This window comes from Chrysochloris asiatica, unplaced genomic scaffold, assembly GCF_000296735.1.
Source record: "Chrysochloris asiatica unplaced genomic scaffold, ChrAsi1.0 scaffold00078, whole genome shotgun sequence".
NCBI classification, from domain to species: domain Eukaryota; kingdom Metazoa; phylum Chordata; class Mammalia; order Afrosoricida; family Chrysochloridae; genus Chrysochloris; species Chrysochloris asiatica.
The window spans coordinates 5,137,703-5,157,765 of NW_006408596.1; the positions used below are offsets into that span (position 1 = coordinate 5,137,703).

The window sequence follows — 20,063 nt, forward strand, 5'->3', positions numbered from 1 at the left end:
GGCGGCACGGCGGCGCCGAGGGGCAGCGGGCGGCAGGAGATCGGGGGGTACCCGGGGGCCCTGGGGCAGCGGTGCGCAGGGCCCGGGCGGCTGGCGGCGGCCCCGGGGCTGGGGGGAGTCCAGCCCGGATATTGAGTGCAGCCATTGAGAAAAGCCAAACTCTTGTGTGTGTGCGTCTCGAATAGCCCCCAAGATGGCCGCCAATGTGGGATCGATGTTTCAATATTGGAAGCGATTTGATCTACGGCGACTCCAGGTTAGTGCGGGCAGCAGCGGCCGCACGGCTGTGGGGAGCCCTCGGGCGCGCCCTGGGCGCATTGGGGAGGTCCCACGGCGGGCGGGCAGGCGCCCCAGGGCGGCGGGCGGCGGCTGCCGGGGCTCGCTGGGGCTCGGCTGCCCGCTGCCCATCGATAGGTATTAGGAATTGATCTCGCCGCTGCTCTTTGTTCGGTTCAATCATCGATTAGCCGCCGCGACCATGGAGAAGCGCTAGTGAGCTCTCAGCCAGGGGAGCGAGCCAGTGGCGGACACGGCGCCGGGAGGCAGGGGCTGCGGCCCCGGACTGGGGGCTGCCCGCAGAACCCCCACCCGCCCCCTTCGCGCTGCACTTTGCGCGCCTCCCAACTTCGCGGCGCTGGGTGAGGGCCACAGAGAGCTCCTCGTGCCTGTCCGCGCCCGGCTGGGGCTGGCGTAGGAGGGAGGGAACTGGCGGGCAGGGAGGAGGAGGAGGAAAGAAGAGGAGGAGGAGGAGGCTGCCGGGGTTGGCGAACGAGGCGGCTCGGAGTCCCACCGCCGCTGGCACCTTCGCCGCCCTCCTGGCTGCGCAGCACGGACGCGCCATCACCGGGGGCCGCCGCTGCCTCCTCAGCCGCCGCCGTCTGCCTGGCCGTCTGCGCCGGCAGACCTCTTTTCCTCGGGCCGGGTTCTCGGGGTTTGTCTTTGCTTCTTGCCTTTCACCCCTTTTCTAGATGGAGAAAGTCTGGATTGAGATGACCTGGTCGTGCGCAAGTTTGCGCTCCTGCTAAGGGGGCTAAGGAGAGCTGGGGAGCCACGCTGAGCAGGTGCCTCCCGGCTCTTGGGGCCCCCGAGGAACTTTTAAATGGGAGATTTCCTAGGTCCCTTTGCTCTCTTCTACCTCCTGTGTGTCCCCGCCGTTCCTCTCTCCTTTCTTCTCTTTCCTTTCTGTCCTCTCCCTCTTTCTCCTCTCTGTCCTAGAGAGACTCCCTCTCAAACCTCAATACTTTCTCTCCACTCCACCATTCTCAGGGAATCTGTGGGGCCCCTACACTTGGGGATGCACCCTGCAAAACCCCTAGGAGTCAGGACTAGGAATGGAATCTCGGAGAACGAGCTAGGCACAGTTACCTCTGTAATTCCCCGGTGCCCACTACGCTCCCAGTACCCTGACAAGGTTCCCCCCCCCTCCCCCCCAGTCCTGGAGTCTCTCGAAGTAGCAGCAGGCACGGTGGGAAGTAGGGGCGGGGAAATAGTGCAGATTACCAGCGATTACTAGCATCCCGCCTTAACCTTGGCATTCGCGAAGACGCGAGACCATCAGTGTGGAGCTAAAAAGAGACTCACTTTTAAAATTTTGATTTTGGTCACTCTGCAAATCTCCTTAAGTTTCTTCTGATAAGTCGTTCCAGCACCCCCTTCTCTTGCCCGCTTCCCGGTCCTCCTCCTTCCTCCCACCCTCCCGCTCCCCTCCCCCAAAGCCATTGAGCTGGAGAGAAAATCGAGGCACTCAGGCATGCAGTTAATAACTGCGAGTGCCTTGCAATCCCAGGTCCTCACTCGAGTTGGGGCTACAGTTTGGTGGCCGGCTGAGGAGGGCAGAGCTGTGAGCTGTGCTTTGCCGGTTTAAATGATGCTAAAGTGGCCTTTCTGTGAGAGTGGGGGTGGGAGAGAGAGAAAGAGAGTTGGGCAGCCACATTGGGCTTGGCACGAAGGCCAATGGTAATCGTATTCCCTGCTAATGTTTGTAAATGAGACCCGGGCACGGCTGGGGGACAGCGTCTTTATTTATGATTGATGTTCTGTAACATAAGGAATGACAAGAACGTGGCAGACAAGAGGAGGGGAACCAGAAGGCCTGGCGAAAGCCCTTTGCAGGGTCCTATTGTTATTCTGGGCTGGAGAAAATTTCCGCGGGGAGATTTACAGCGCTGGTATTTGCTCCCGGTTGGCAGGAATGTCAGTTAACACAATTTTCATTAGATAACTCATTTTCAATCGAGGAGCTGGGGCTGCTGAGGGGAAGGCTGGGTTGGGTGCTGAGGGGTGGGTGTGGCTCTCTAGGGGTTGATTTCTGAGCTGGGGGTGGGAGGGTTGAGGCTCACTATCTTCATTCTAATGTTCAGGGGCCTTTTGTGGAGCTGTTGAGGTCACCCCAATCCTGATTCCAGCTGGACTCCCCTTGATCCAGGAGTCCTTTGTTAGGACTTTGAGGCTAAGATGGAAAAGCAAATTGGCAGGGGAAAGGATGAAGGGGAGGAGACTTGTTCAGGTGGTGGGACCCAGGGGCCACGACCGTCCCCCCCCAACATGTGTATGTAGGGGGTGCTGTTTAATATGACAATAGCTGGTGTGTCTGGCACAAAATGAGAAGACTCTCAGGAAAGGGGGGCAAGCTCATTTACATCGATATTAAATGGAGGGAGGGGGCATCCCTCTGGGAACTGGGGAGTTTGAAAGGCTGCACACTTTTAGAGAGCAGAGAAATAAATGTGGCAGAGCTTGGTGGCGAAGGCGTGCAAACATTCAGGCCTGCACATCTGCCACCTTCCCCACCCCCACCCTGAAGTCTTCAGTTGTCTCCTTCACCTACCCTCTCCCCAGCAGGCTCACTGCTTCCGGAGAGTTCTTATCAATACCTTTTTTTTGTTGGAAGCGGGTTGGTTATGAGCTGAAGTGTTTGCGCCTGGGATCATCTTGTGCGTCAGACCCATGACTCCTACCCTATACTTGTATATTCTTTCTTTTTCTTACTGTCTTCTAGGGGAGATAACCAGAAGGGAAAACTTAAACTTCTGTGGTCTCTTCTGAAATATGGGTTCGAGAGGCAGGTCCCCATCCCTGTTCTTGTGTCAGCTGAAAGCCAGGGCCCACCCTTAACCTACCTGTGAGGAAGCTTGTGGCTTTAATCCTTGATGGTTCTGTTGAATGGTTCAGAGCAGCATTGTTGCTGAGCTTTAACATGACGGAGATAGCCAAGGTGGACAGTGTCCCCAGGCTAGACCACACTGTTGACAATACCCCAATCCTAGCAAGGAAGGTGACCTTGTGCCAGTTTGGCGTGTGGCCCTCTGGAAGTATATGCTTTTCAAATATGGAAACAGTTCGCTTATTGCTCCGTTTAGTGCCACCTCTGAACACAGCAGGGCTGTTTTCTGAGGATGGAAGTCAGTCAACAGCCCTGATGACTTGTGTAAAGATGTTCTGAGATGTGGTGCCCGACTCGAGAACCCCTGAGGCTACTTCCTCCTTTCTGTCGTCTTTTTTTCTCCTCTGCTGTTAGCAGTTCAGGAAACAAGAAATAAAATTCCATCCAAGGATAATGCTAGGCATATTTCATTTGGTTATAAGATTGCTTTATAGTGAACATTACTAATGCAGTATTTTTTATGGCTTTTCTGTGTATAATCGTCGTAACCGGATTCATACCTTTATGATTTTCTTTTCTGCATTAGCTTGCTACTTTTTTATGATGCTGTAGGTTCTATTTCCATGGTGGCCCCCACCCCATACAATGAAGAAGGTGAATGATGCTAACAAGAGTTGAGGGTGCCCAATCCTTATGCAGATCTGTGTTTCTTGAGAGGGAAAAAGGTGGTGGTGAGTTGATACCTAATAGGATGAATTTGGGAGGAATAGGCCAATTGCAATATAAGGAAGAGCAATGAATATGTGAAAGATGCCCAATTTTTCTAAGGAGTTTGGGAAAACTTCTGGAAAGGTTCTATTTCTTGGTGCTTTGGAGTGAGCTGGTGCTTGACGGAATGTTTTTCCCAGCTTAAAGTTTAGAAAAGAGCGTGGATGTGATTAAAATATTATAACCTTATGATATTCTGAAGTGCATAAATTTTACATATCAGCCACAGAGAGTTTAGACATCCATTAGAGACTCTGACAGCTTGACTTATCTAAATGTGCTATCATTTAACAATGTGTCAAAATTCCTCTTTCTATAGATGACAGCAGTAAATAAGCTATCAGCCCTGTTGGCGGAATCCTAACTTTGGAAACTTTGCTGTAATAGAATTGCTGCTGGGGTGGGGAGCATGAGGAGATAGGACTTGGTCTGGCCCAGGCCCAGGAGACAGGTTGGTGCTCTGTGACAGAGGGGTGAGGACAGGGAGAGGTAGAAGGTAGAAGCAATTCTGGCAGCAGCTGTGTGAGTCAGACCTAGCTATTAGCCAGCCCCCCCTGCACTTGCTTCTAAGTCCAACCAGAGGGTGACCCCATTCCATCTGCCTAGCTAGCTCCTCGGAACACATACCCTGTGGGCCTTTTCTGCTAAAGGAACTAGAAAACAGCTAACACAATTTTATTTAAAGAACCAGCAGTGTTTTCCGGGTATCCCAAAATTCTAGTTTCTCAACTCAACAGAAATTATTTTTCAAATATTGTGTCTGTCTTTGAGGGCGAGCAGAAAAGTGAAGAGTGCCTCAGATATCCCTTGCTGCTTTTGCTGTTGGGAGGTCTTAAAATTTCTTTTATTAATACCTGAATTCGCTGTAGAAAATTGAGGCGCCACGGACAAACCTAAAGAAGAAAATAAACATCTCAGTGGGTTATTTCAGATGAGCACACTGCTATTTTGACCAGAGGGAACAGCTTTTCTGATGGTGGGTTTGTGTGTGTGTGTGTGTGTTTAATGCTCCTGTTAAAAAGAGGATTCTATCTTCGAACTTGACATTCTGTCGTGTAACCTTTTCTTCCAGCAGATGGGATTTCAAACGTGAACACCTTAGCTGGTGCTAAATTTGGTCTTGGATGATGATGGCCGAGGCTGCCCAGAAACTGTGGTTTTCTGTGCTCTTCCCTGAAAGAGCTGAATTTCTGGCAGCATCCCAGTGTTCTAACACAGGCTGAACCACACAGAGGTTGAGAGTAGAAAGGAGTCTGGAATGGTCACCTGCCTTTGTTCCCGGCCTTGAACTTGGGGTCCAGTCTTTTGTTCCATTTCTCTCTCCAGGAATTGTACTTGTGTAAAGTGATGGTGGCTTGTGTCTCGGGCATTGGGGACAGTAGATATGGTTGGCAGAAGGAAAGGGCCTGGAGTTCTAGTCCACTTGGCCTCTAATGCCTATAACTCAAGACTCCAGTATCTTAAGCCTCCCATTTCTGAATCTGTCAGATGGCTTTGCTGTGCTCACTTTTCCCAAAACTGGGTCATTGTAAAGATCAAGGAGGCTGACATGTTTTGGGTCAGTGAGATGTGTTGTTTTTAATGATTTTGGCTCCTTTCCCTTGCCTTGTGTGGGGATGAGATGAGCGTGGTGGTGATGGCGGTTATGTGCTGTGAAGTTGGTTCCAACACATAGCTACCCTGTATAGGGTTTTCTGAGGCTGTAAATCCTTATGGTTAAGTGGAGTGGAAAGCGTCATTTTTTTTCCCAGAGGAACAGCTGGTAGTTTTGAACTGCTGACCTTGAAGTTAGCAGCCCAACTTGTAGTTTTGAACTGCTGACCTTGAAGTTAGCAGCCCAACTTGTAACCAGAGCTCCATAAAGCAACTTTTTGAGACACGAATTATATCTAGGATAAAATTACTTGATTTCTACATCTCGCTGAGTCCTGGACAAAAACGACTTGTTTTGTAGGATATGAACAATAGATGAGAGGCTTCAAAAAGTTTGTGGAAAATCCCAGTATCTTTTAATTCCATTTCCCACAAACTTTTTGATAACCTAATCGTATTTCCCATCTAGCTTTGAATTAAGGCTAAATTCCTTTCTCCTGATGGCAAGGCCTTACATGCTTTGCCCTGCTCCTCCCATCTCTGACCTCATCTCCTACCCTTCTACCTTCTCATGTTCCTGACTTTGCTTTGGCCTTCTTTTGTTCCTCACACTCATCAAGCACATTCTCCCCTCAGTACCTTGCTTGGCACTTGCTGCTCCCTCTGCCTGAAATGCTTTCCTTCCTGATGTTTCCATGGCTGGCTCCTTCATTTCATTCACTCTCAACCTAAAGTAGCTTCCACAAAATAATCTATTTCTAAGGACACAGCAGTGGTCTGAGAGGGTTTTGACCTCAGAACCCTCTTGGAGTATGGGGTATTTCTAGGTCCTCTAGAAAATGTTACTGTACCATTAGAGGCTGCTGACTCTTTCTTTTAAGAATCAGATAGTAAATACTTTAAGCTTTGTGGGCCACAGAACCTCTGTTGAAACCACTCCACTCTGTTATTATAACTTGAAAGCAGTAATAAACAGTATGAATAAATAGGTGTGTCTGTGTTTCAAATAAAACTTTATTTGCAAAAACAATTGGGTGATGATTTGACCTTCAAGCTTTAATTTGCTGACCCCTGGTCTATGTGATGATTAGTGTACAGGCTCTGATGGGGTTTATTTATTTATTTATTTATTTTAATACTTTCAGTTAAGAGTATTATAGTGAATCAAACACTTGTTCTTTCCTTTAAGAGGTAAACATGAGGGGCCAGGATGGTGAGGTGCCCCTGCTTGACTTCAAATTCTGGTGCCATCACTTACTGGTTGTGTAATTTTGGATGAGTCACTTAACTTCTCTGAGCCTTAGTTTCCTTCTCTTCAAAAAACCCAAAACCACTACCATGGAGTAGATTCCAACTCATAATGACCCTATATAGGGTTTCCAAGGCTGTGAATCTTTCTCCTGTGGAGTGACTGGTGGATTTAAACTGTCAGCCTTGAAGGTAGCAGTCCAGTGCTTATCCTACAGCACTACCAGGGCTTATTTTCTGAAGAGGCTACTAATAGTCTCCACCTTTTAGGTTTTTGATGAAACAAAACCAATTTGCATGTAAAAGTGCTTATCACAATGCTGGGCACACATGGGACCTCTCTGGCCCTGGAAGGACCCTGGTTGTTCCTTCTGTTGGTATTTTTAGGGTGTGAGAAAGGGGTGAGAAAGCCAAATAAATAGCAGCTCCTGGAACTTGCTGGCCTTGCAGGCTGCTTTAGAAATTTCTGGGCAAGTTTTCTCTTCTCTTTTACTTCATTGGGGCTTGCTGTACTATCATATTACTAAGATTGCTGGCGTGGTGCTGTAGGATCAGTACTGGACTGTGTTCCACAAGGTCAGTGGTTCAAACCCACCAGCTGCTCCTCTGAAACCCTATACAGGGTTGTTATGAGTCAGAACTAACTCGACAGCACTTAACAACAATATATGTGGATTCCTGGTGTGGCACTATAGGATCAGGATTAGTACTGGGCTGCAAACCACAAGGTTGGCAGTTCAAACCCACCAGCTGGTCCTCGGAAACCCTATACAGGTTGGCTATAAGTCATAACTAACTGGATGGCACTTAACAACAATAATATTATAATGTAATATATTGTTATAATATATATCAATAATGTCTTGTCTTTGGGTGCTCCAGACTGCAGACTAGGGGCTGCGTCTGGCCCATGCGTATGTCCATCTAGATTTAAAAATGCTTTGTATAAATTATCAGCATTTAAGTCATGGGAGATATTGTCTGAAAAATCCAATTCGTCAATACCCTTTAAAAATTGGAACTTCTGGGCTCACTGGACAGGGAAGGCAACATGGAGATGGGGGTGCAGAGACCCCCAGTAAGGGCATTTTAGCTGAGGGCACAGTGGGTTCAAAGGCCCAGTGCTGTCAGGACTTGAGGTAGTCCTGTTTCGTTGCAGCTGCCTCTTTCTAAGTGCTTGGGGTCCTAACTGGCTGCTTTTCAAGAAGGGGGTCCTTGCTTCCAAGTCTCCTGCTGGCTCTGATTTCCCCCAGTAGCTCATTTATCCCCAGAGTGGGCTCGTGGCTGTCCCCGCCTTCCTTCCTGGTGCCCTCCCTGTCCCCCAAGCCTCTGCCATCCTTTATTTCAGCCAAATGAAACAGCAATTCCAGGATGCGCATTTGTCATTAAAAGAAAGAAAGAGAGAGAGAAATCAATCCTTCAGCTTCTTTGGGCTGAACTGGTCGTCTGCCCAAGATGCTCGGAGCTGAGCAGTGCTTAAGACTCCGCGCACCGCCGTCGCTCAAACCAGACAGGGTAAACGGCTCCCCAGGAACCATTACGGTCGATTGACTTGTGCAGCCGGCTGTTTGGAGCGTGGGTGCTACAGATGGAGAGACCACAAGGGTCAGCAGGGCTGCCTGGTCAGACAGATTGCTCTGGACTTGGCGGTCACTCAGAGGCTGTGCTGCTGGGGCCATCTACTCATGGGGCTAGCTGTCTGAGGGGGTGTGGTAGGGGCTGCTGAATCCAGCACTGCACCCTCCCATCCCAGAGATATTTAATGTGTGTACCTTAAAGCCAGGTAAAGGCTTTACATTCCAGCTCTGCCCTTATTAGCTGTGTGACCTTGGGCAAATCACTTAGCCTGTCTGAGCCTTGGTTTTCTCATATCTGAACTCGGGATATCAGCAGGCCACCTGTCTGTCAATTTGTTGTATTGTGGTGGCTTGTATCTTGCTGTGATGCTGGAAGCTATGCCACTAGCATTTGAAATACCAACAGGGTCACCCATGGTGGACAGGTTTCAGTAGAGCATCAGACTAAGAGAAACTAAGAGAAAGGCCTGGCTTTTCCAAAAATTAGCCAGTGAAACTCTGGATCACTAGAGAATGTTGTCAGATTTAGTGCTGAAAGATGAGCCTCTTGTGTTGGAAGGCTCTCAAAACACACAGTGGCAGCAGTGATGGACTCAAAGCAGACCGACAGTTGTGAAGATGAAACAGGACTGAGCATTATTTCCTTCTGTTGTCCATGAGTTGTAGTACACTTGCCGGCAACTAACAACAATCTCCTAAGGTTTGTTGTGAAGATTAAAGTGCGTCAATACATGGAAAGTTCTAAGATACATGCCTGGCACATAGAAGCCCTGTGAAAGTGTTAATAAGAATAATAATTACTGTTATCCTTACTCCAAAAATGTATATTCACCACTAGTGGAATAATTCATACTTATATAAATATTAATAATAAAAAACAGAATCAATATTTATATACTGCAGATATAATGGTGAACAAGCTCTGCACGGCACTAGTTCTTGCTGGGCCCATGGACTAATGGGACTGGATTCTGAGACAGCAGGTGGCCAAGGAATAGACAGGATTTGTAGGTCAGGGGCGACTTCCTGGAAGAAGTGACCCTTTAGCTGAGATCTGAATGATCAGGTTAGGAGAAAGTGTCTTGACAGAGGAAACAGCATATGCTAAGACCTTGAGATGGCCGGGAGGTTGGTGAATACAAGGAATTCAAGAGAGGCTGGGACCCAGATGCTGAGCAGGTTGCTGCTCTTGTCATGTTCTCACTCTTCCCATCTGTTAGCTGGGAGTACGGATCGAAGATAAATAAGATACTTCTTACAAAGGACTTAGTAGTACTCTTTCTCCCATGAAAAACACCATGAAAGCCTTGGGTGTCATTTTTATTTTTTAACAAAATATTGGGTCTTCTTCTTTGTAAAATGCTATCCCCCACCCTTTGTATCTATAGCTATATGCTCAGGGCAGTCAGGATTCAAATCTCAGCTCTGCCCCTGACTGGACGTGTCTTTAGGCAAGTTTTTTCCCTTTCTGAGACTAAGTCATCTCATCTGTATGAAAGTCTAATAATGGTACTTCCTAAGCTGGTCATGAGAATGAGCCTCACAGACTTCTAACTACAAGGGTTGTGCTATGAAATCCACCTCACGTGCTGTCCCCAGCCCAAGACTGAGCAGGCCAGGGATCCTAAGACAGTCCCGTTCCTAGGGCACACGGGGCTCTTTTGATGGCCAACTGAATTACACGATAGCTTTGCCAAACTTCCTTAGACTGCCTGGCAGATTAGGACCCTTCCACCCACCTTCCCTCCTTCCTCCTTTCAGTCCTGTTCACCTTACAATTGGCCCTTCCCCCAGCACAGTCCCTAATAAGTCCCTAATAAGTCTCTTGCCCATTTACTCCTGCCTCTATGCGGCAGACTGTAAAGTCATTTGAACTTCAAGGTCGGTGGTTCAAGCTCACCAGTTGCTCCTTGGAAACCCTACACAGGATCGCTATGGGTTGGAACTGATTTGACGGCACTTCACAACAAACAATAACTAAGGTGCTCTGGTAGCATAATGGTTACTGATTGGACTGCTAATCTCAAGGTCAGCAGTTCGAAACTACCAGCAGTTCCGTGGGAGAAAGATGAGGCTTTCTGCTCCTGTAAAGGTTTATAGCCTTGGAAACCCTGTACAGAGAGAGTCACTATGGATCGGAATCGACCCGACAGCACTTAACAACAACAACTCCTTCTACTACCTCTCATCTCCTACTACTCTCTCCCTCTCTTCCAGCCCCTCTGGTCTCCTCACTGTTCCTCAAACACACCAAGTGTGTTCCAGTGTAGGCCATGTCCATATTCTGTTCCCTCTGCCTGGGACACTCTTCCCCCTAGACAACTTAGAGCTCTCTCTCTCCCTCTGGTCAGTCCTCTGCTGAAGTAGCCTCTCTTTAGAGAGACCCTCCATGATCTCTTTCCCATATAGCCTCCTTTTCTCTCCTTACCCTGCTTTGCTTTCTACCTAGTGCTTTACCTGACCCGATACTATGTGCTCAATAAACATTTAAATGAATGAGTGAATAAATGTCACCATGCCACTGAAAGGAGTGAGGAGGAGGCATCCTGGACTCCACATCGTGGAAGCAGCCCTGGGGAACCCATCGTTTTACAGATGCCCATCAGGGTCTCCCAGCACTGGCCCTTGAAGGTCACTCCCTCACGCCTGGGAATTGAGCCCGGGCCTCAGGCTGCAGGAGAAGGAAGCTTTATCTTTAGCTCCGTCACTCTCACTTTAGAAACTGGTGACCTCAATTCTAGCCTGGGAGGTGGCTCCCTTCCTAATTAATAAGCCCATTAATTAATTGCCGGCAGGCTGTGGGCCATTAGCGATGGTTTGGTGGCCTCAGTCACAGAGAGCCTGAATTGGGTCCCTGCGGCCAGTGGGGAGGCTGTCAGGGGGACACAGGACAGCTAGTTACTGTTTAGGGATCGGATGACACTGTTTCCTCATGATGCCTGCCAGATTCTTGGATTTGCTTGATTGGCCCAGTGGCAGCCGGGGTTCAGGGCTTTCCTTCTCAGCACTGCCTGCAACCATAGGTGGTTTTTTTTTAATTGTGGTAAATATGTTGCTGTTGTTAAGTGCTGTCGAGTCAGTTCCGATCCATTGTGACCCTGTATAGTGGTTCTGAGGAGCAACTGGTGAGTTTGAGACACTGAGCTTTGCAGTCTAGTGCATTAACCATAGTGTAACACCAGGACTCTGTGGTAAATATATATTTATGTATATATATGTATGTATGTTGTTGTTATGTGCCATCAAGTCGGTTCTGACCCATAGCGACCCTGCATAGGGTTTCCAAGGAGCAGCGGGTGAGCTTGACCTGCCATCCTTACAGTTCAAACGGCTTTGCAGTCTGGTGCATTAACCCACAGTGCCACACCAGGCAGGACTACTAATCATTTTTCAATGTACAGTTCGGTAATATTAATTCCATTCACCAATTTATGCAACCATCTTCTCCATTTATTTCCAAAATGTTTTTATCTCCCCAAATAGAAGCTCTGTACCGATTTTGCAATAACTCTCCACTTTCCCTGTTTAAGACAGATCATTCATTTGTCTGGTGATGGTGGTGGTTATGTGCCATGGAGTCAGTTCATTTGTCTAATGAATATTTATTCAGGACCTGCTTCATGTCAGGGGTTGTTTGAGGTGTTAGGGTGCAACAAAGAGACCAGGGCCCTGCCCTCACGAGGCCTCTATTTTATAAATGTTTGGAGATGATAGTTGTTAGAAGCAAAGAGTGACAAAATCCAGGGTAACTACTTAGCCTAGTACCAGACTTATTGATGATGACAGTGATATGAGAGCATTTCCTGTGGACTTTTGAGTTGCCCTCAGAGAAGGCTTTGGAATTAGTTAGTCCATCCTCAGTCTTTTCAATCTTGGCTTTGCTGCTTTCCAATTAGGAGGCCCTAGACAAATCATTGCACTTCTAAGCCTCAGTTTCCTCATCTGTAAAATGAGATTTAGATGGCCCCTACCTCATCAGGTGATGAGAAGGTGGGAGTGTGGTGACTCTGCAGGGTAAGTATTGGACTGCGAACCAAAAGGTTTAAGGTTCGAGCCCACCAGTTGCTCCATAGGAGAAATAAGAGACTATCTGCTCTAGCAAAAATATACAGCCTTAGAAACCCCATCGTAGGGTTATTATGAGTCATAACTGACTCAGTGGCACTTAGTAACCCCGACCACCTCATCGGTCATTGTGAAACCCTTAGCACAGGATCTGGAATGTATCTCTCCCCAGTAAACAAGAGCAGCTTTCTTAATTGTGTTATTATTGTTGCTGTCATTGTTTGGCATATCATGTCCTGGGACTCTCTGGTTGGCTCAGAGTGCCCAAATCTGGCTGAAGCCTGGAGAATTGTTTCCAGCACTGGGTACTCAGGTATCTGATGAGAGAATTTCACCTGAACTCCCACCAGATATAGGGATACCCGTTGTACCCCCAAAGCACAGGAATCTGGAGATGAGCCTTCTCAGACAGGCCCAGAGCCCACTGCTAGCAGCCAAGAGGCCGAGTTCCTCACAGAGCAGCTCTGCAGGGGACTTGGGCCTTAGCTAGGCCTGGCCCGGCTTTTGCAGGTGTTGAAGGCTCTGAAGGTAATTCTCAGGGATTACTGAGAATCCCACTGGCCTGAGATTTCTTTAACTAATAGTTACTGATCTTTTATTGTTTGTCAGACAGTATTCAAAGCCCTTTACAAATATTATCACATTTAATTTTCACAGCAAACCTAGGAAGGAAAAAGTCTTATTATCCCCATTTTATAGCTAAGCATATCGAGGCACAGAAGGGTTACTCAAGGCCACTTTGCCAAAAAGCAGCAGAGCTTGTTCCATTCCTTGACTCACTGGTGGCAGAGATACCCCTCTAAGGCCTGGTCCCCTCACTTCCTGCTCCCCGCCTCCCAGGGATTCCTCTAACTTTATTCACTGTACCTGTAGTTTTTTCTTTATTTTCTCTTTCAAAAAAACTCTTAAAATACCTTACCACCGTCAATTCATGGAAATGAATCTGGGCCCAAAAGCCTGAGAGGCATCGGGAGAAGTTTTATTAACACAAGAAAGATTCCCGTCTCCCAGTCTGGAAAATGAGTACCAGCTGGCCATCCATCCCAGCTGCCCGGCCGAGTCCAGAGCTGCGCGGTACACCCCGTCATCGGGCCTGCGTTCCACAAGATGAAATTCCCGGCCCAGGCTGATAATAAGCAGGTATTGATTGCTGCCTTGGTCATTATCAAGATTTATTTAGTCAATATGGCCTCCCCGGTCAATAAATCGTGTCGTTGATAAAGAAGGAAGGAGATAGACTTGTAGGCTTTATTAAAAAAGTTTTTTAGATTTTTTTTTTTTTTTTTTTTTAACAGCAAAATCCAGCCCCTCCTTTCTGCTGCACTCGACATTTTTCCGCCATACTCTCTAAATTTTGTGTTTGAGTCCATAGGCTTCCTGTCTCGGCAGAGCGTCTCCTTATCATTCTGGTTTCTAGGAGCAAAGACTCAGGACCAGGGATTAGCTAGAGTGGCCCCTGGGACTTGACATTTTTTTCACTTTCATATCCCCTTAGGGGAGGGGTGGGGGTTCCTTCTTTAACTTGTCAGCATTCCCACTCACTCATTTAATCCTCATGACAGCCCTTTGGATGGACACTAGTGTTACCAAAGTTTGCAGTTGAGGAAACTGAGGCATAGGAAGGTCCAGTCATTTGGCCCAAGGCCCTGTAGGACTCCAATCCAGACAGTCTGGCCAGATCCTTTGCTCTGAAACTGACATTCATTCAGCATTAGCAAATATGTATTGAGTGCTTCCTCTGTATCCTGTTGAGGGTCAAGGCAAACAAGTAAATGAGTAATTACAGAAATAGAACAGAGAAAAGAAACAGGCTGCGTGCTTAGATGGAGCTACGAGGGGCACCTGTTTATTCAGGGTGGTTAGAAAAAGCCTCACTGAGCAGGTGGCCTGAATGGGGAGGAGCCAGTCAGGTAGCTAGGGTTCAGGTGGAAGAGAGTTCATAGCTGAGGGAACAGCTTGTGCAAAGGCCTTGAGGTGGGAATGGAAACGTGGCACATTTGAGACACTGGAAGGGGAGGGGTGAGGAGAGGCACAAAGGGAATGAAACCACGGGGTTAGATTTGCTTGGATTTTATTTTCTGGAGAACAGGAAGACATTTGAGGGTGTGAAGTAGGGGAGAAACAGAATCTAATTCATATTTGATGCCACAGGGTTCAGTCTTAGTAGGAACATCGAAGGGACAGAGGGGAAGTTTGGAAAACAGGTTAAAGAGTTTCTCTGACAAACCAAATGTGGTTATCTCTGCCTGGAGAGGAGTCTTAGTAGTGGAAACACTTTGGGTATCCAGACTTTTTGGGGACTGGCTCCACTCAGCAGGGGATGGGGAGAGGGTTCTCATGAGGACATGTCTGATGTGTTGGAAGCTATGTTTCCTTTGGAAAGGGGTGACTGATTCCCTGTACAGATGGCAAGCTGGTGTGATTTAGAGACTCCCAGTGGGTAAGGCCACCGCTTGTCTCTCAGTGTGTCGTACTGTGGTGGCTTGTGAGTTGCTGTGATGCTGGAAGCTATGCCACAGGTATTTTAAATACCAGTAGGGTCACCCATGGTAGACAGGTTTCAGATGAGCTTCTAGAAGAAGACAGACTAGCAAGAAGGAGTGATGAACTACTTCCGAATATTTAGTCACTGAATACCTTATGAATAGCTGAGAAACACTGTCAGATAATAGTGCTGGAAAATGAGCCCCTCAAGGTAGAAGGCACTCAAAATGCCTCATGGATTTGCAAAGCAGCAGCATCAATGGGCTCAAGCATGGCAACAATCAGGACCGGGCAGTGTTTCGTTCTCTTTACACAGTGTCGCCGCTATGAGTCAATGGCACCTAACAACTACAACTGATGGGTTAGGGGTGCTGCATCCTCCATCAAGAGCTGACATAGAGGGGTGGTGCTCGGGGGAGCAGGCTTATATTCTTGGAAGGACTTCTTGCTTACTGGCTTCTGTGGGCTTGTTTTTCAGATGTTGCTCATTGGGAAGGACCATGAAAAGGTGAGGGTGACCAAGATAGTGTGGAAATGAGGGTGCTATGTCCCAAGGGGACATGTCTTAGGCTTCATATATGGCTAGACTGTTGGGTGAGAGATGGAGAATTTTATGGGATATAGTACAGAATAAAGAGGCCTTTTCACTCAATACTTGTCCAATCTGTGAGTACCTGTGTAAGTCCAGTAGGAGCTGGATGATCACCTTCCGACCATTCATTCATCCACTCACTTATCTACCACCCATCCAATGTTCAACCACTCATCTCAAAATTCATTCATCCATCTGCCCACACATCTGTCTACTTTCTCATTTCTGTTAACTTCATCTATCCATTCATTCCTCCATCCATCCACCCATTTATGGAACTATCCACCCATCCATTCATTTATCCATGTAACCATTTCATCCTTCCATTTAAATCCACACGCTCAAATACCCGACAACAATCCCTCCCTCCATGTATGCATTCATACAGCCAAATCAACCAATATTCAAGAGTGCCAGCCAGGCCTGTCACTTGGCACTGGCAATGGAGAGATGAAAGGGGAGCAGTCCTAGTTTCTAAGGATTTTTATAGACTGGCTGGGGGAGTCAACCCAAGTGGAAGTAGCCCCCAGCAGCATGTTTAGCACTATTATCAGAGACTCTACACAGGACCCCACCAGCCTGTATGGTTGAGGGAGGGCTGCTTAAGGGTGACTCCAAGCTAGGGACATGTCATCTGTCTCCCTAGCCCAGTGACATTCTCGTTCAGCCCAGCAGTGGGAGAATAGTCCCGGAGGAGTAGCCTGCCTCCAAGGAGACCCTATGGAAGCCACAGTGTACAAACTCCTTGAGTGGTCAGGGTGAATCAAACTGTGTGCCTTAGCAGATTAGAACCTGGCAAGGACATGGAATGAGACTGTTGCCCGTGGGGCATCTGGGACAGCTGCTTAGAGCATACCAGTAGCATTTCACTTCTGAGTAGTGCTTGGAGCCTGTCAGAGGGTGGTCTCCAGGGCTGTGGGAGGAAACTGAGGCTTGAGGGCACGAAGGAAGTGACACCTGCATTGCCTCTCCCAAAAAGGTAGAGCAGCCAGCACCGTGCATCCTCCTTATCTAATAGCCAGATATTCAGAAGGTCTGCCCACACTCTAGCTCTGCTTCCATGCCTTCCACCGCACACTAGGAACTCTGTCCACTCCACCAAAAGAGCTTCCATCACTGACCTCAGCCCTCCCAACAGGATTGTCTCTTGGTTTCTCTCCTACTTCTGGCCCTGGCTTCTCTGTTCCTTTTCAAGCCCACCTTCCTCTGCCTGACCTTGAACTGTCAGTTTCTCCTAGACTGACTCTTACTCTGCTTCCCACTCTCCCCTACGACCTCATCTGTATCCACTGCTTCTGTGCCTCCCAGCTGTCCTCCAGACTCCTCCTCTGACCTCCAGACTGTATTCCTTCTTCACATTTCTTGTATGTCTCTCTTAAAGATGTCCCCAACTCAAGATATCCAACACCGAACTTTCTTCCCCCTTCATTTCCATCTCAGATTTGACTCCACCCAGATCTCCAGGATAGAAACCAGGGCAGTGCCCAAAACACCTCCCTCTCTCTTTTACCCTTCATGTCCAGTCCGTCTCGAAGTCCTGGGGTTTGCTGCATCTGCACTCTAGTCCCGGCCTCCACTGCTTCTCCCCAGGACTTTGTCCCCCATGGGGCCTCCCCCTCTTACTTGGATACCTGGCAGCTAGTGAGATGACTAAAAATCTAAGAACCATTTCCAATGGTTTCCCATTGCCCTTGAGGACCCCAGTGTGCCTTTCTTTCTAAGCCCAGTATGGCCTGGCCTCTGTTTTGTTCTTGATTTCATTCTGAGCCATACTCCCTGTGTTCTCATTCCAGCTACATGTGTCTGCCATCATTTCCCCTGAACGCCTTTTACCAGGGCCTTTCTTACCACCGTTACCTCCTTCACCTTCAGAGTTTGTACAAATGTCACTTCCTCAGGCAGCTTCCCGGGTCCACTTGTACAGCCTCGTGGTGCCCTGAGTGTCCCTGGTGAGCTCCGTGAGGGCATTGCAGTGTGGCCCCAGAACCCAGCAGAGAACTTGAGTACAGACGTGCTGTTGGGGCCATCAAGATAACCCCAAATCAAGGAACCCTGATACTGTAAAGAAGCCCTGATAGTGTCATGGGTTATGCCTTGGGCTGCTAACCACAAGGTCAGCAGTTCTAATCCACCAGCTGCTATGACGGAGAAAGATGAGGATTTCTGCTCCTGTAAAAATTTACAGCCTCAGAAACAGAGCTGACTCAACGGCACAATGAAGTGAGACTCCACCCAGTCCTGCGCCATCAGGTGAGGATCAGACCACTGTGATCCGTAGGGTTGTCGTTGTCACTGACTGAATTTCAGCACTAGGTTTCCAGGCCTTTCTTGTTAGTTTATGTTAATCTGGAAGATCCGCTGAAACCTATTCAGCATCATAGAAACACCCACGTCTCCGCTGACAGACAGGTGGTGGCTGCACATGAAGCACACTGGCCAGGAATAGAACCCACATTTCCCTCATGGGAGGGAGAATGCCTGACGCACATAGTGGAGGTGGTGTGCCATCGAGTCGGTTCCTATGTGTAGCAACCCTGTATAATGTTTCCATGGCTATAAAACCTTACGGGAGCAGAAAGCCTCGTCTTTCTCTCAGGGAGTGGCTGGTAGATTCAAACGGTTGACCTTTTGGTTAGCAGCCCCGCTTCTAATCCACTGTTACCAAGGCTTCTAATCCACTGTTACCAAGGCTTCTTAAGCACAGAGTAGGCCTTCAAAAATGACTGGTCAAATGAACGAATAATTCTATGACTGTATTTGTATATCTGTATATTGTACATCTGCATCTTTGGATATGCATATCCTTGAGTGTGTTGGTAGGTCTTTGCATGCTTATCTGGCCCTTGTGTATCTTTCAGCATGTTTGTGTGTGTGTATCTTAGTGTCTGTGTTCTTGTCTTTGAATCTGTGTCTATGTGTTTGCATGTATATGTGTGTCATTGTTCTTATGTGAGTATCTTACTGTATTTCTCTGTGAGTGTGTCTAAGTGTGCCTGTGTTTCAATCCTTGTGAGTGCGTTTGAACATTTGGTTGTGTATACCTGTTGTCTCTGCGTACACACGTGTGTGCCTGTCTTTGTGTGTGCATCTTTGTGTGTTTGTGTGTGTGCATCTTAGTGTACTCTTGCTCCCAAGTGGAAGCTCCTTTCAGCACCTCCTTGCCATGCAGTTATTTTTTGACTACTTTGGTGTCACATTTAATGATTTCCCCAAAGCTCAGTGTGGCCCCCTAAGTATTGATCTCACTGCAATGGAGGTGATATGGGGTAATGTGGGATCAGTGGTGGATACTGCCTCCTCAGATTTGACCACTGTGCCCACCACATCTTCCCTGATCCCAATGTGATCCTTTATAGGGCAATACCCCAAGTTGGCAGCTTGGGGAAGGGCAGACCAGAGCTCTGCCACACAGGCTGACCTACTTCTCACCAGCTGCCTGACACAGCTGGGGATCACCCCTCTCTGTTCCTCAGTTTCCACATCTACAAAACGAGAGTACCAGTAACTGACACCTCATAGGTTTGTAGTGTAAAATGAGGTCACTCAGGTGAAGGACCCAGCGCAGTGCTGGTATACTCTGGGTGTTCCAGGATTGTTGTTTTGTCGTCAGCTCCCAAATTTGCTCCCCATTACTTCGGGTGGTGGTTTGGAGGCTAAGAAACACTCTGCTTTCCAGGGAACGTGTCACCCACAGGTGCCCAGAGAATTCCAGAGGCTTCTTAAGGACCCACAGTATTTCCCCAGCAGAGATGCAATTTAGCCCTCGAGTTTCTAGCTTCTGGAAACCTATCAGCACTCTGGCTGGCGCTCTCCACCCCTACATCCTCTTACCTGCCAAAGTACCACACTCCCTCACATTGCTCAGCTTTGCATTTGCTATTTCCTCTGCTTGAAACACTATTCCCTTTTCTTTGCTTGCCGCCTCACTCCTTCCCCAAGCCCCCATTAGACTGGGTGCCTTCTGTCTCCTGCTTGGGTTTCCTAGCTTTGGCTGCTTTCTCTGCCACCAGGTGTTTCCCCAGTTCCTCATTGGAGGTTAGCTCATTACTCTACATCACAGTTGCAGTACCTGGTGTGGTGACGGTAAATGTTGAATGTGTGGTGATCCTATCAGAGGTCATGAACCTGCTGCCCACGGGCCACATTCAGCCACACTCTGTTTTCATTTGATTCATACAACGTCTAAATGGTTTTCAGTGACTTGCCAATATCTGAAAACTGGGGGCCTTCACATTTATAAAATGCAGATGCTTGACTTCTCATCATTGTAAGAGCAGACAACCCTCAGCCTGTATTGCATGCAGGCTGATTGGTTAACAGGAGTGTGGGTTTGCCCATTTGCACAACCCTCGTAGAGCCCCCAGTTCTCCCACCGGCCCTGAGAAGTCCCTATGCACACGTGAGTTTGCAGGATCCCACCAGGATCAGCTGCGCTGCCTTTGTGACTGACATGGAAGTGGTAATGCCTGAGCTAGTCCTGTTGTGGCTGTTCCAGAAAATGGGCAGAATTGGCATGACCATTGTAAATTTCACAGATACCTACCAAGGATGACTGGGCCAGGCACAACTTCAGTGATTCCTTGTTGCTGTTGTTAAGTGCTGTTGAGTCTGTTCTGACTCATAGTAGTAACCC

General features: G+C 48.0%; 1 protein-coding gene across 1 annotated transcript in view; it reads left to right on the forward strand.

The window, feature by feature from the left end:
• Window positions 1-128: 128 nt before the first annotated feature.
• Window positions 129-20,063, forward strand: part of CUX2 (cut-like homeobox 2) — a 362,552-nt gene continuing 342,617 nt past the window's right edge. Inside the window, exon 1 of the mRNA XM_006865423.1 lies at window positions 129-256. Coding sequence (XP_006865485.1) covers window positions 194-256 — 63 coding nt within the window. The 5' untranslated portion in view covers window positions 129-193. The remainder of the gene's footprint in view (window positions 257-20,063) is intronic.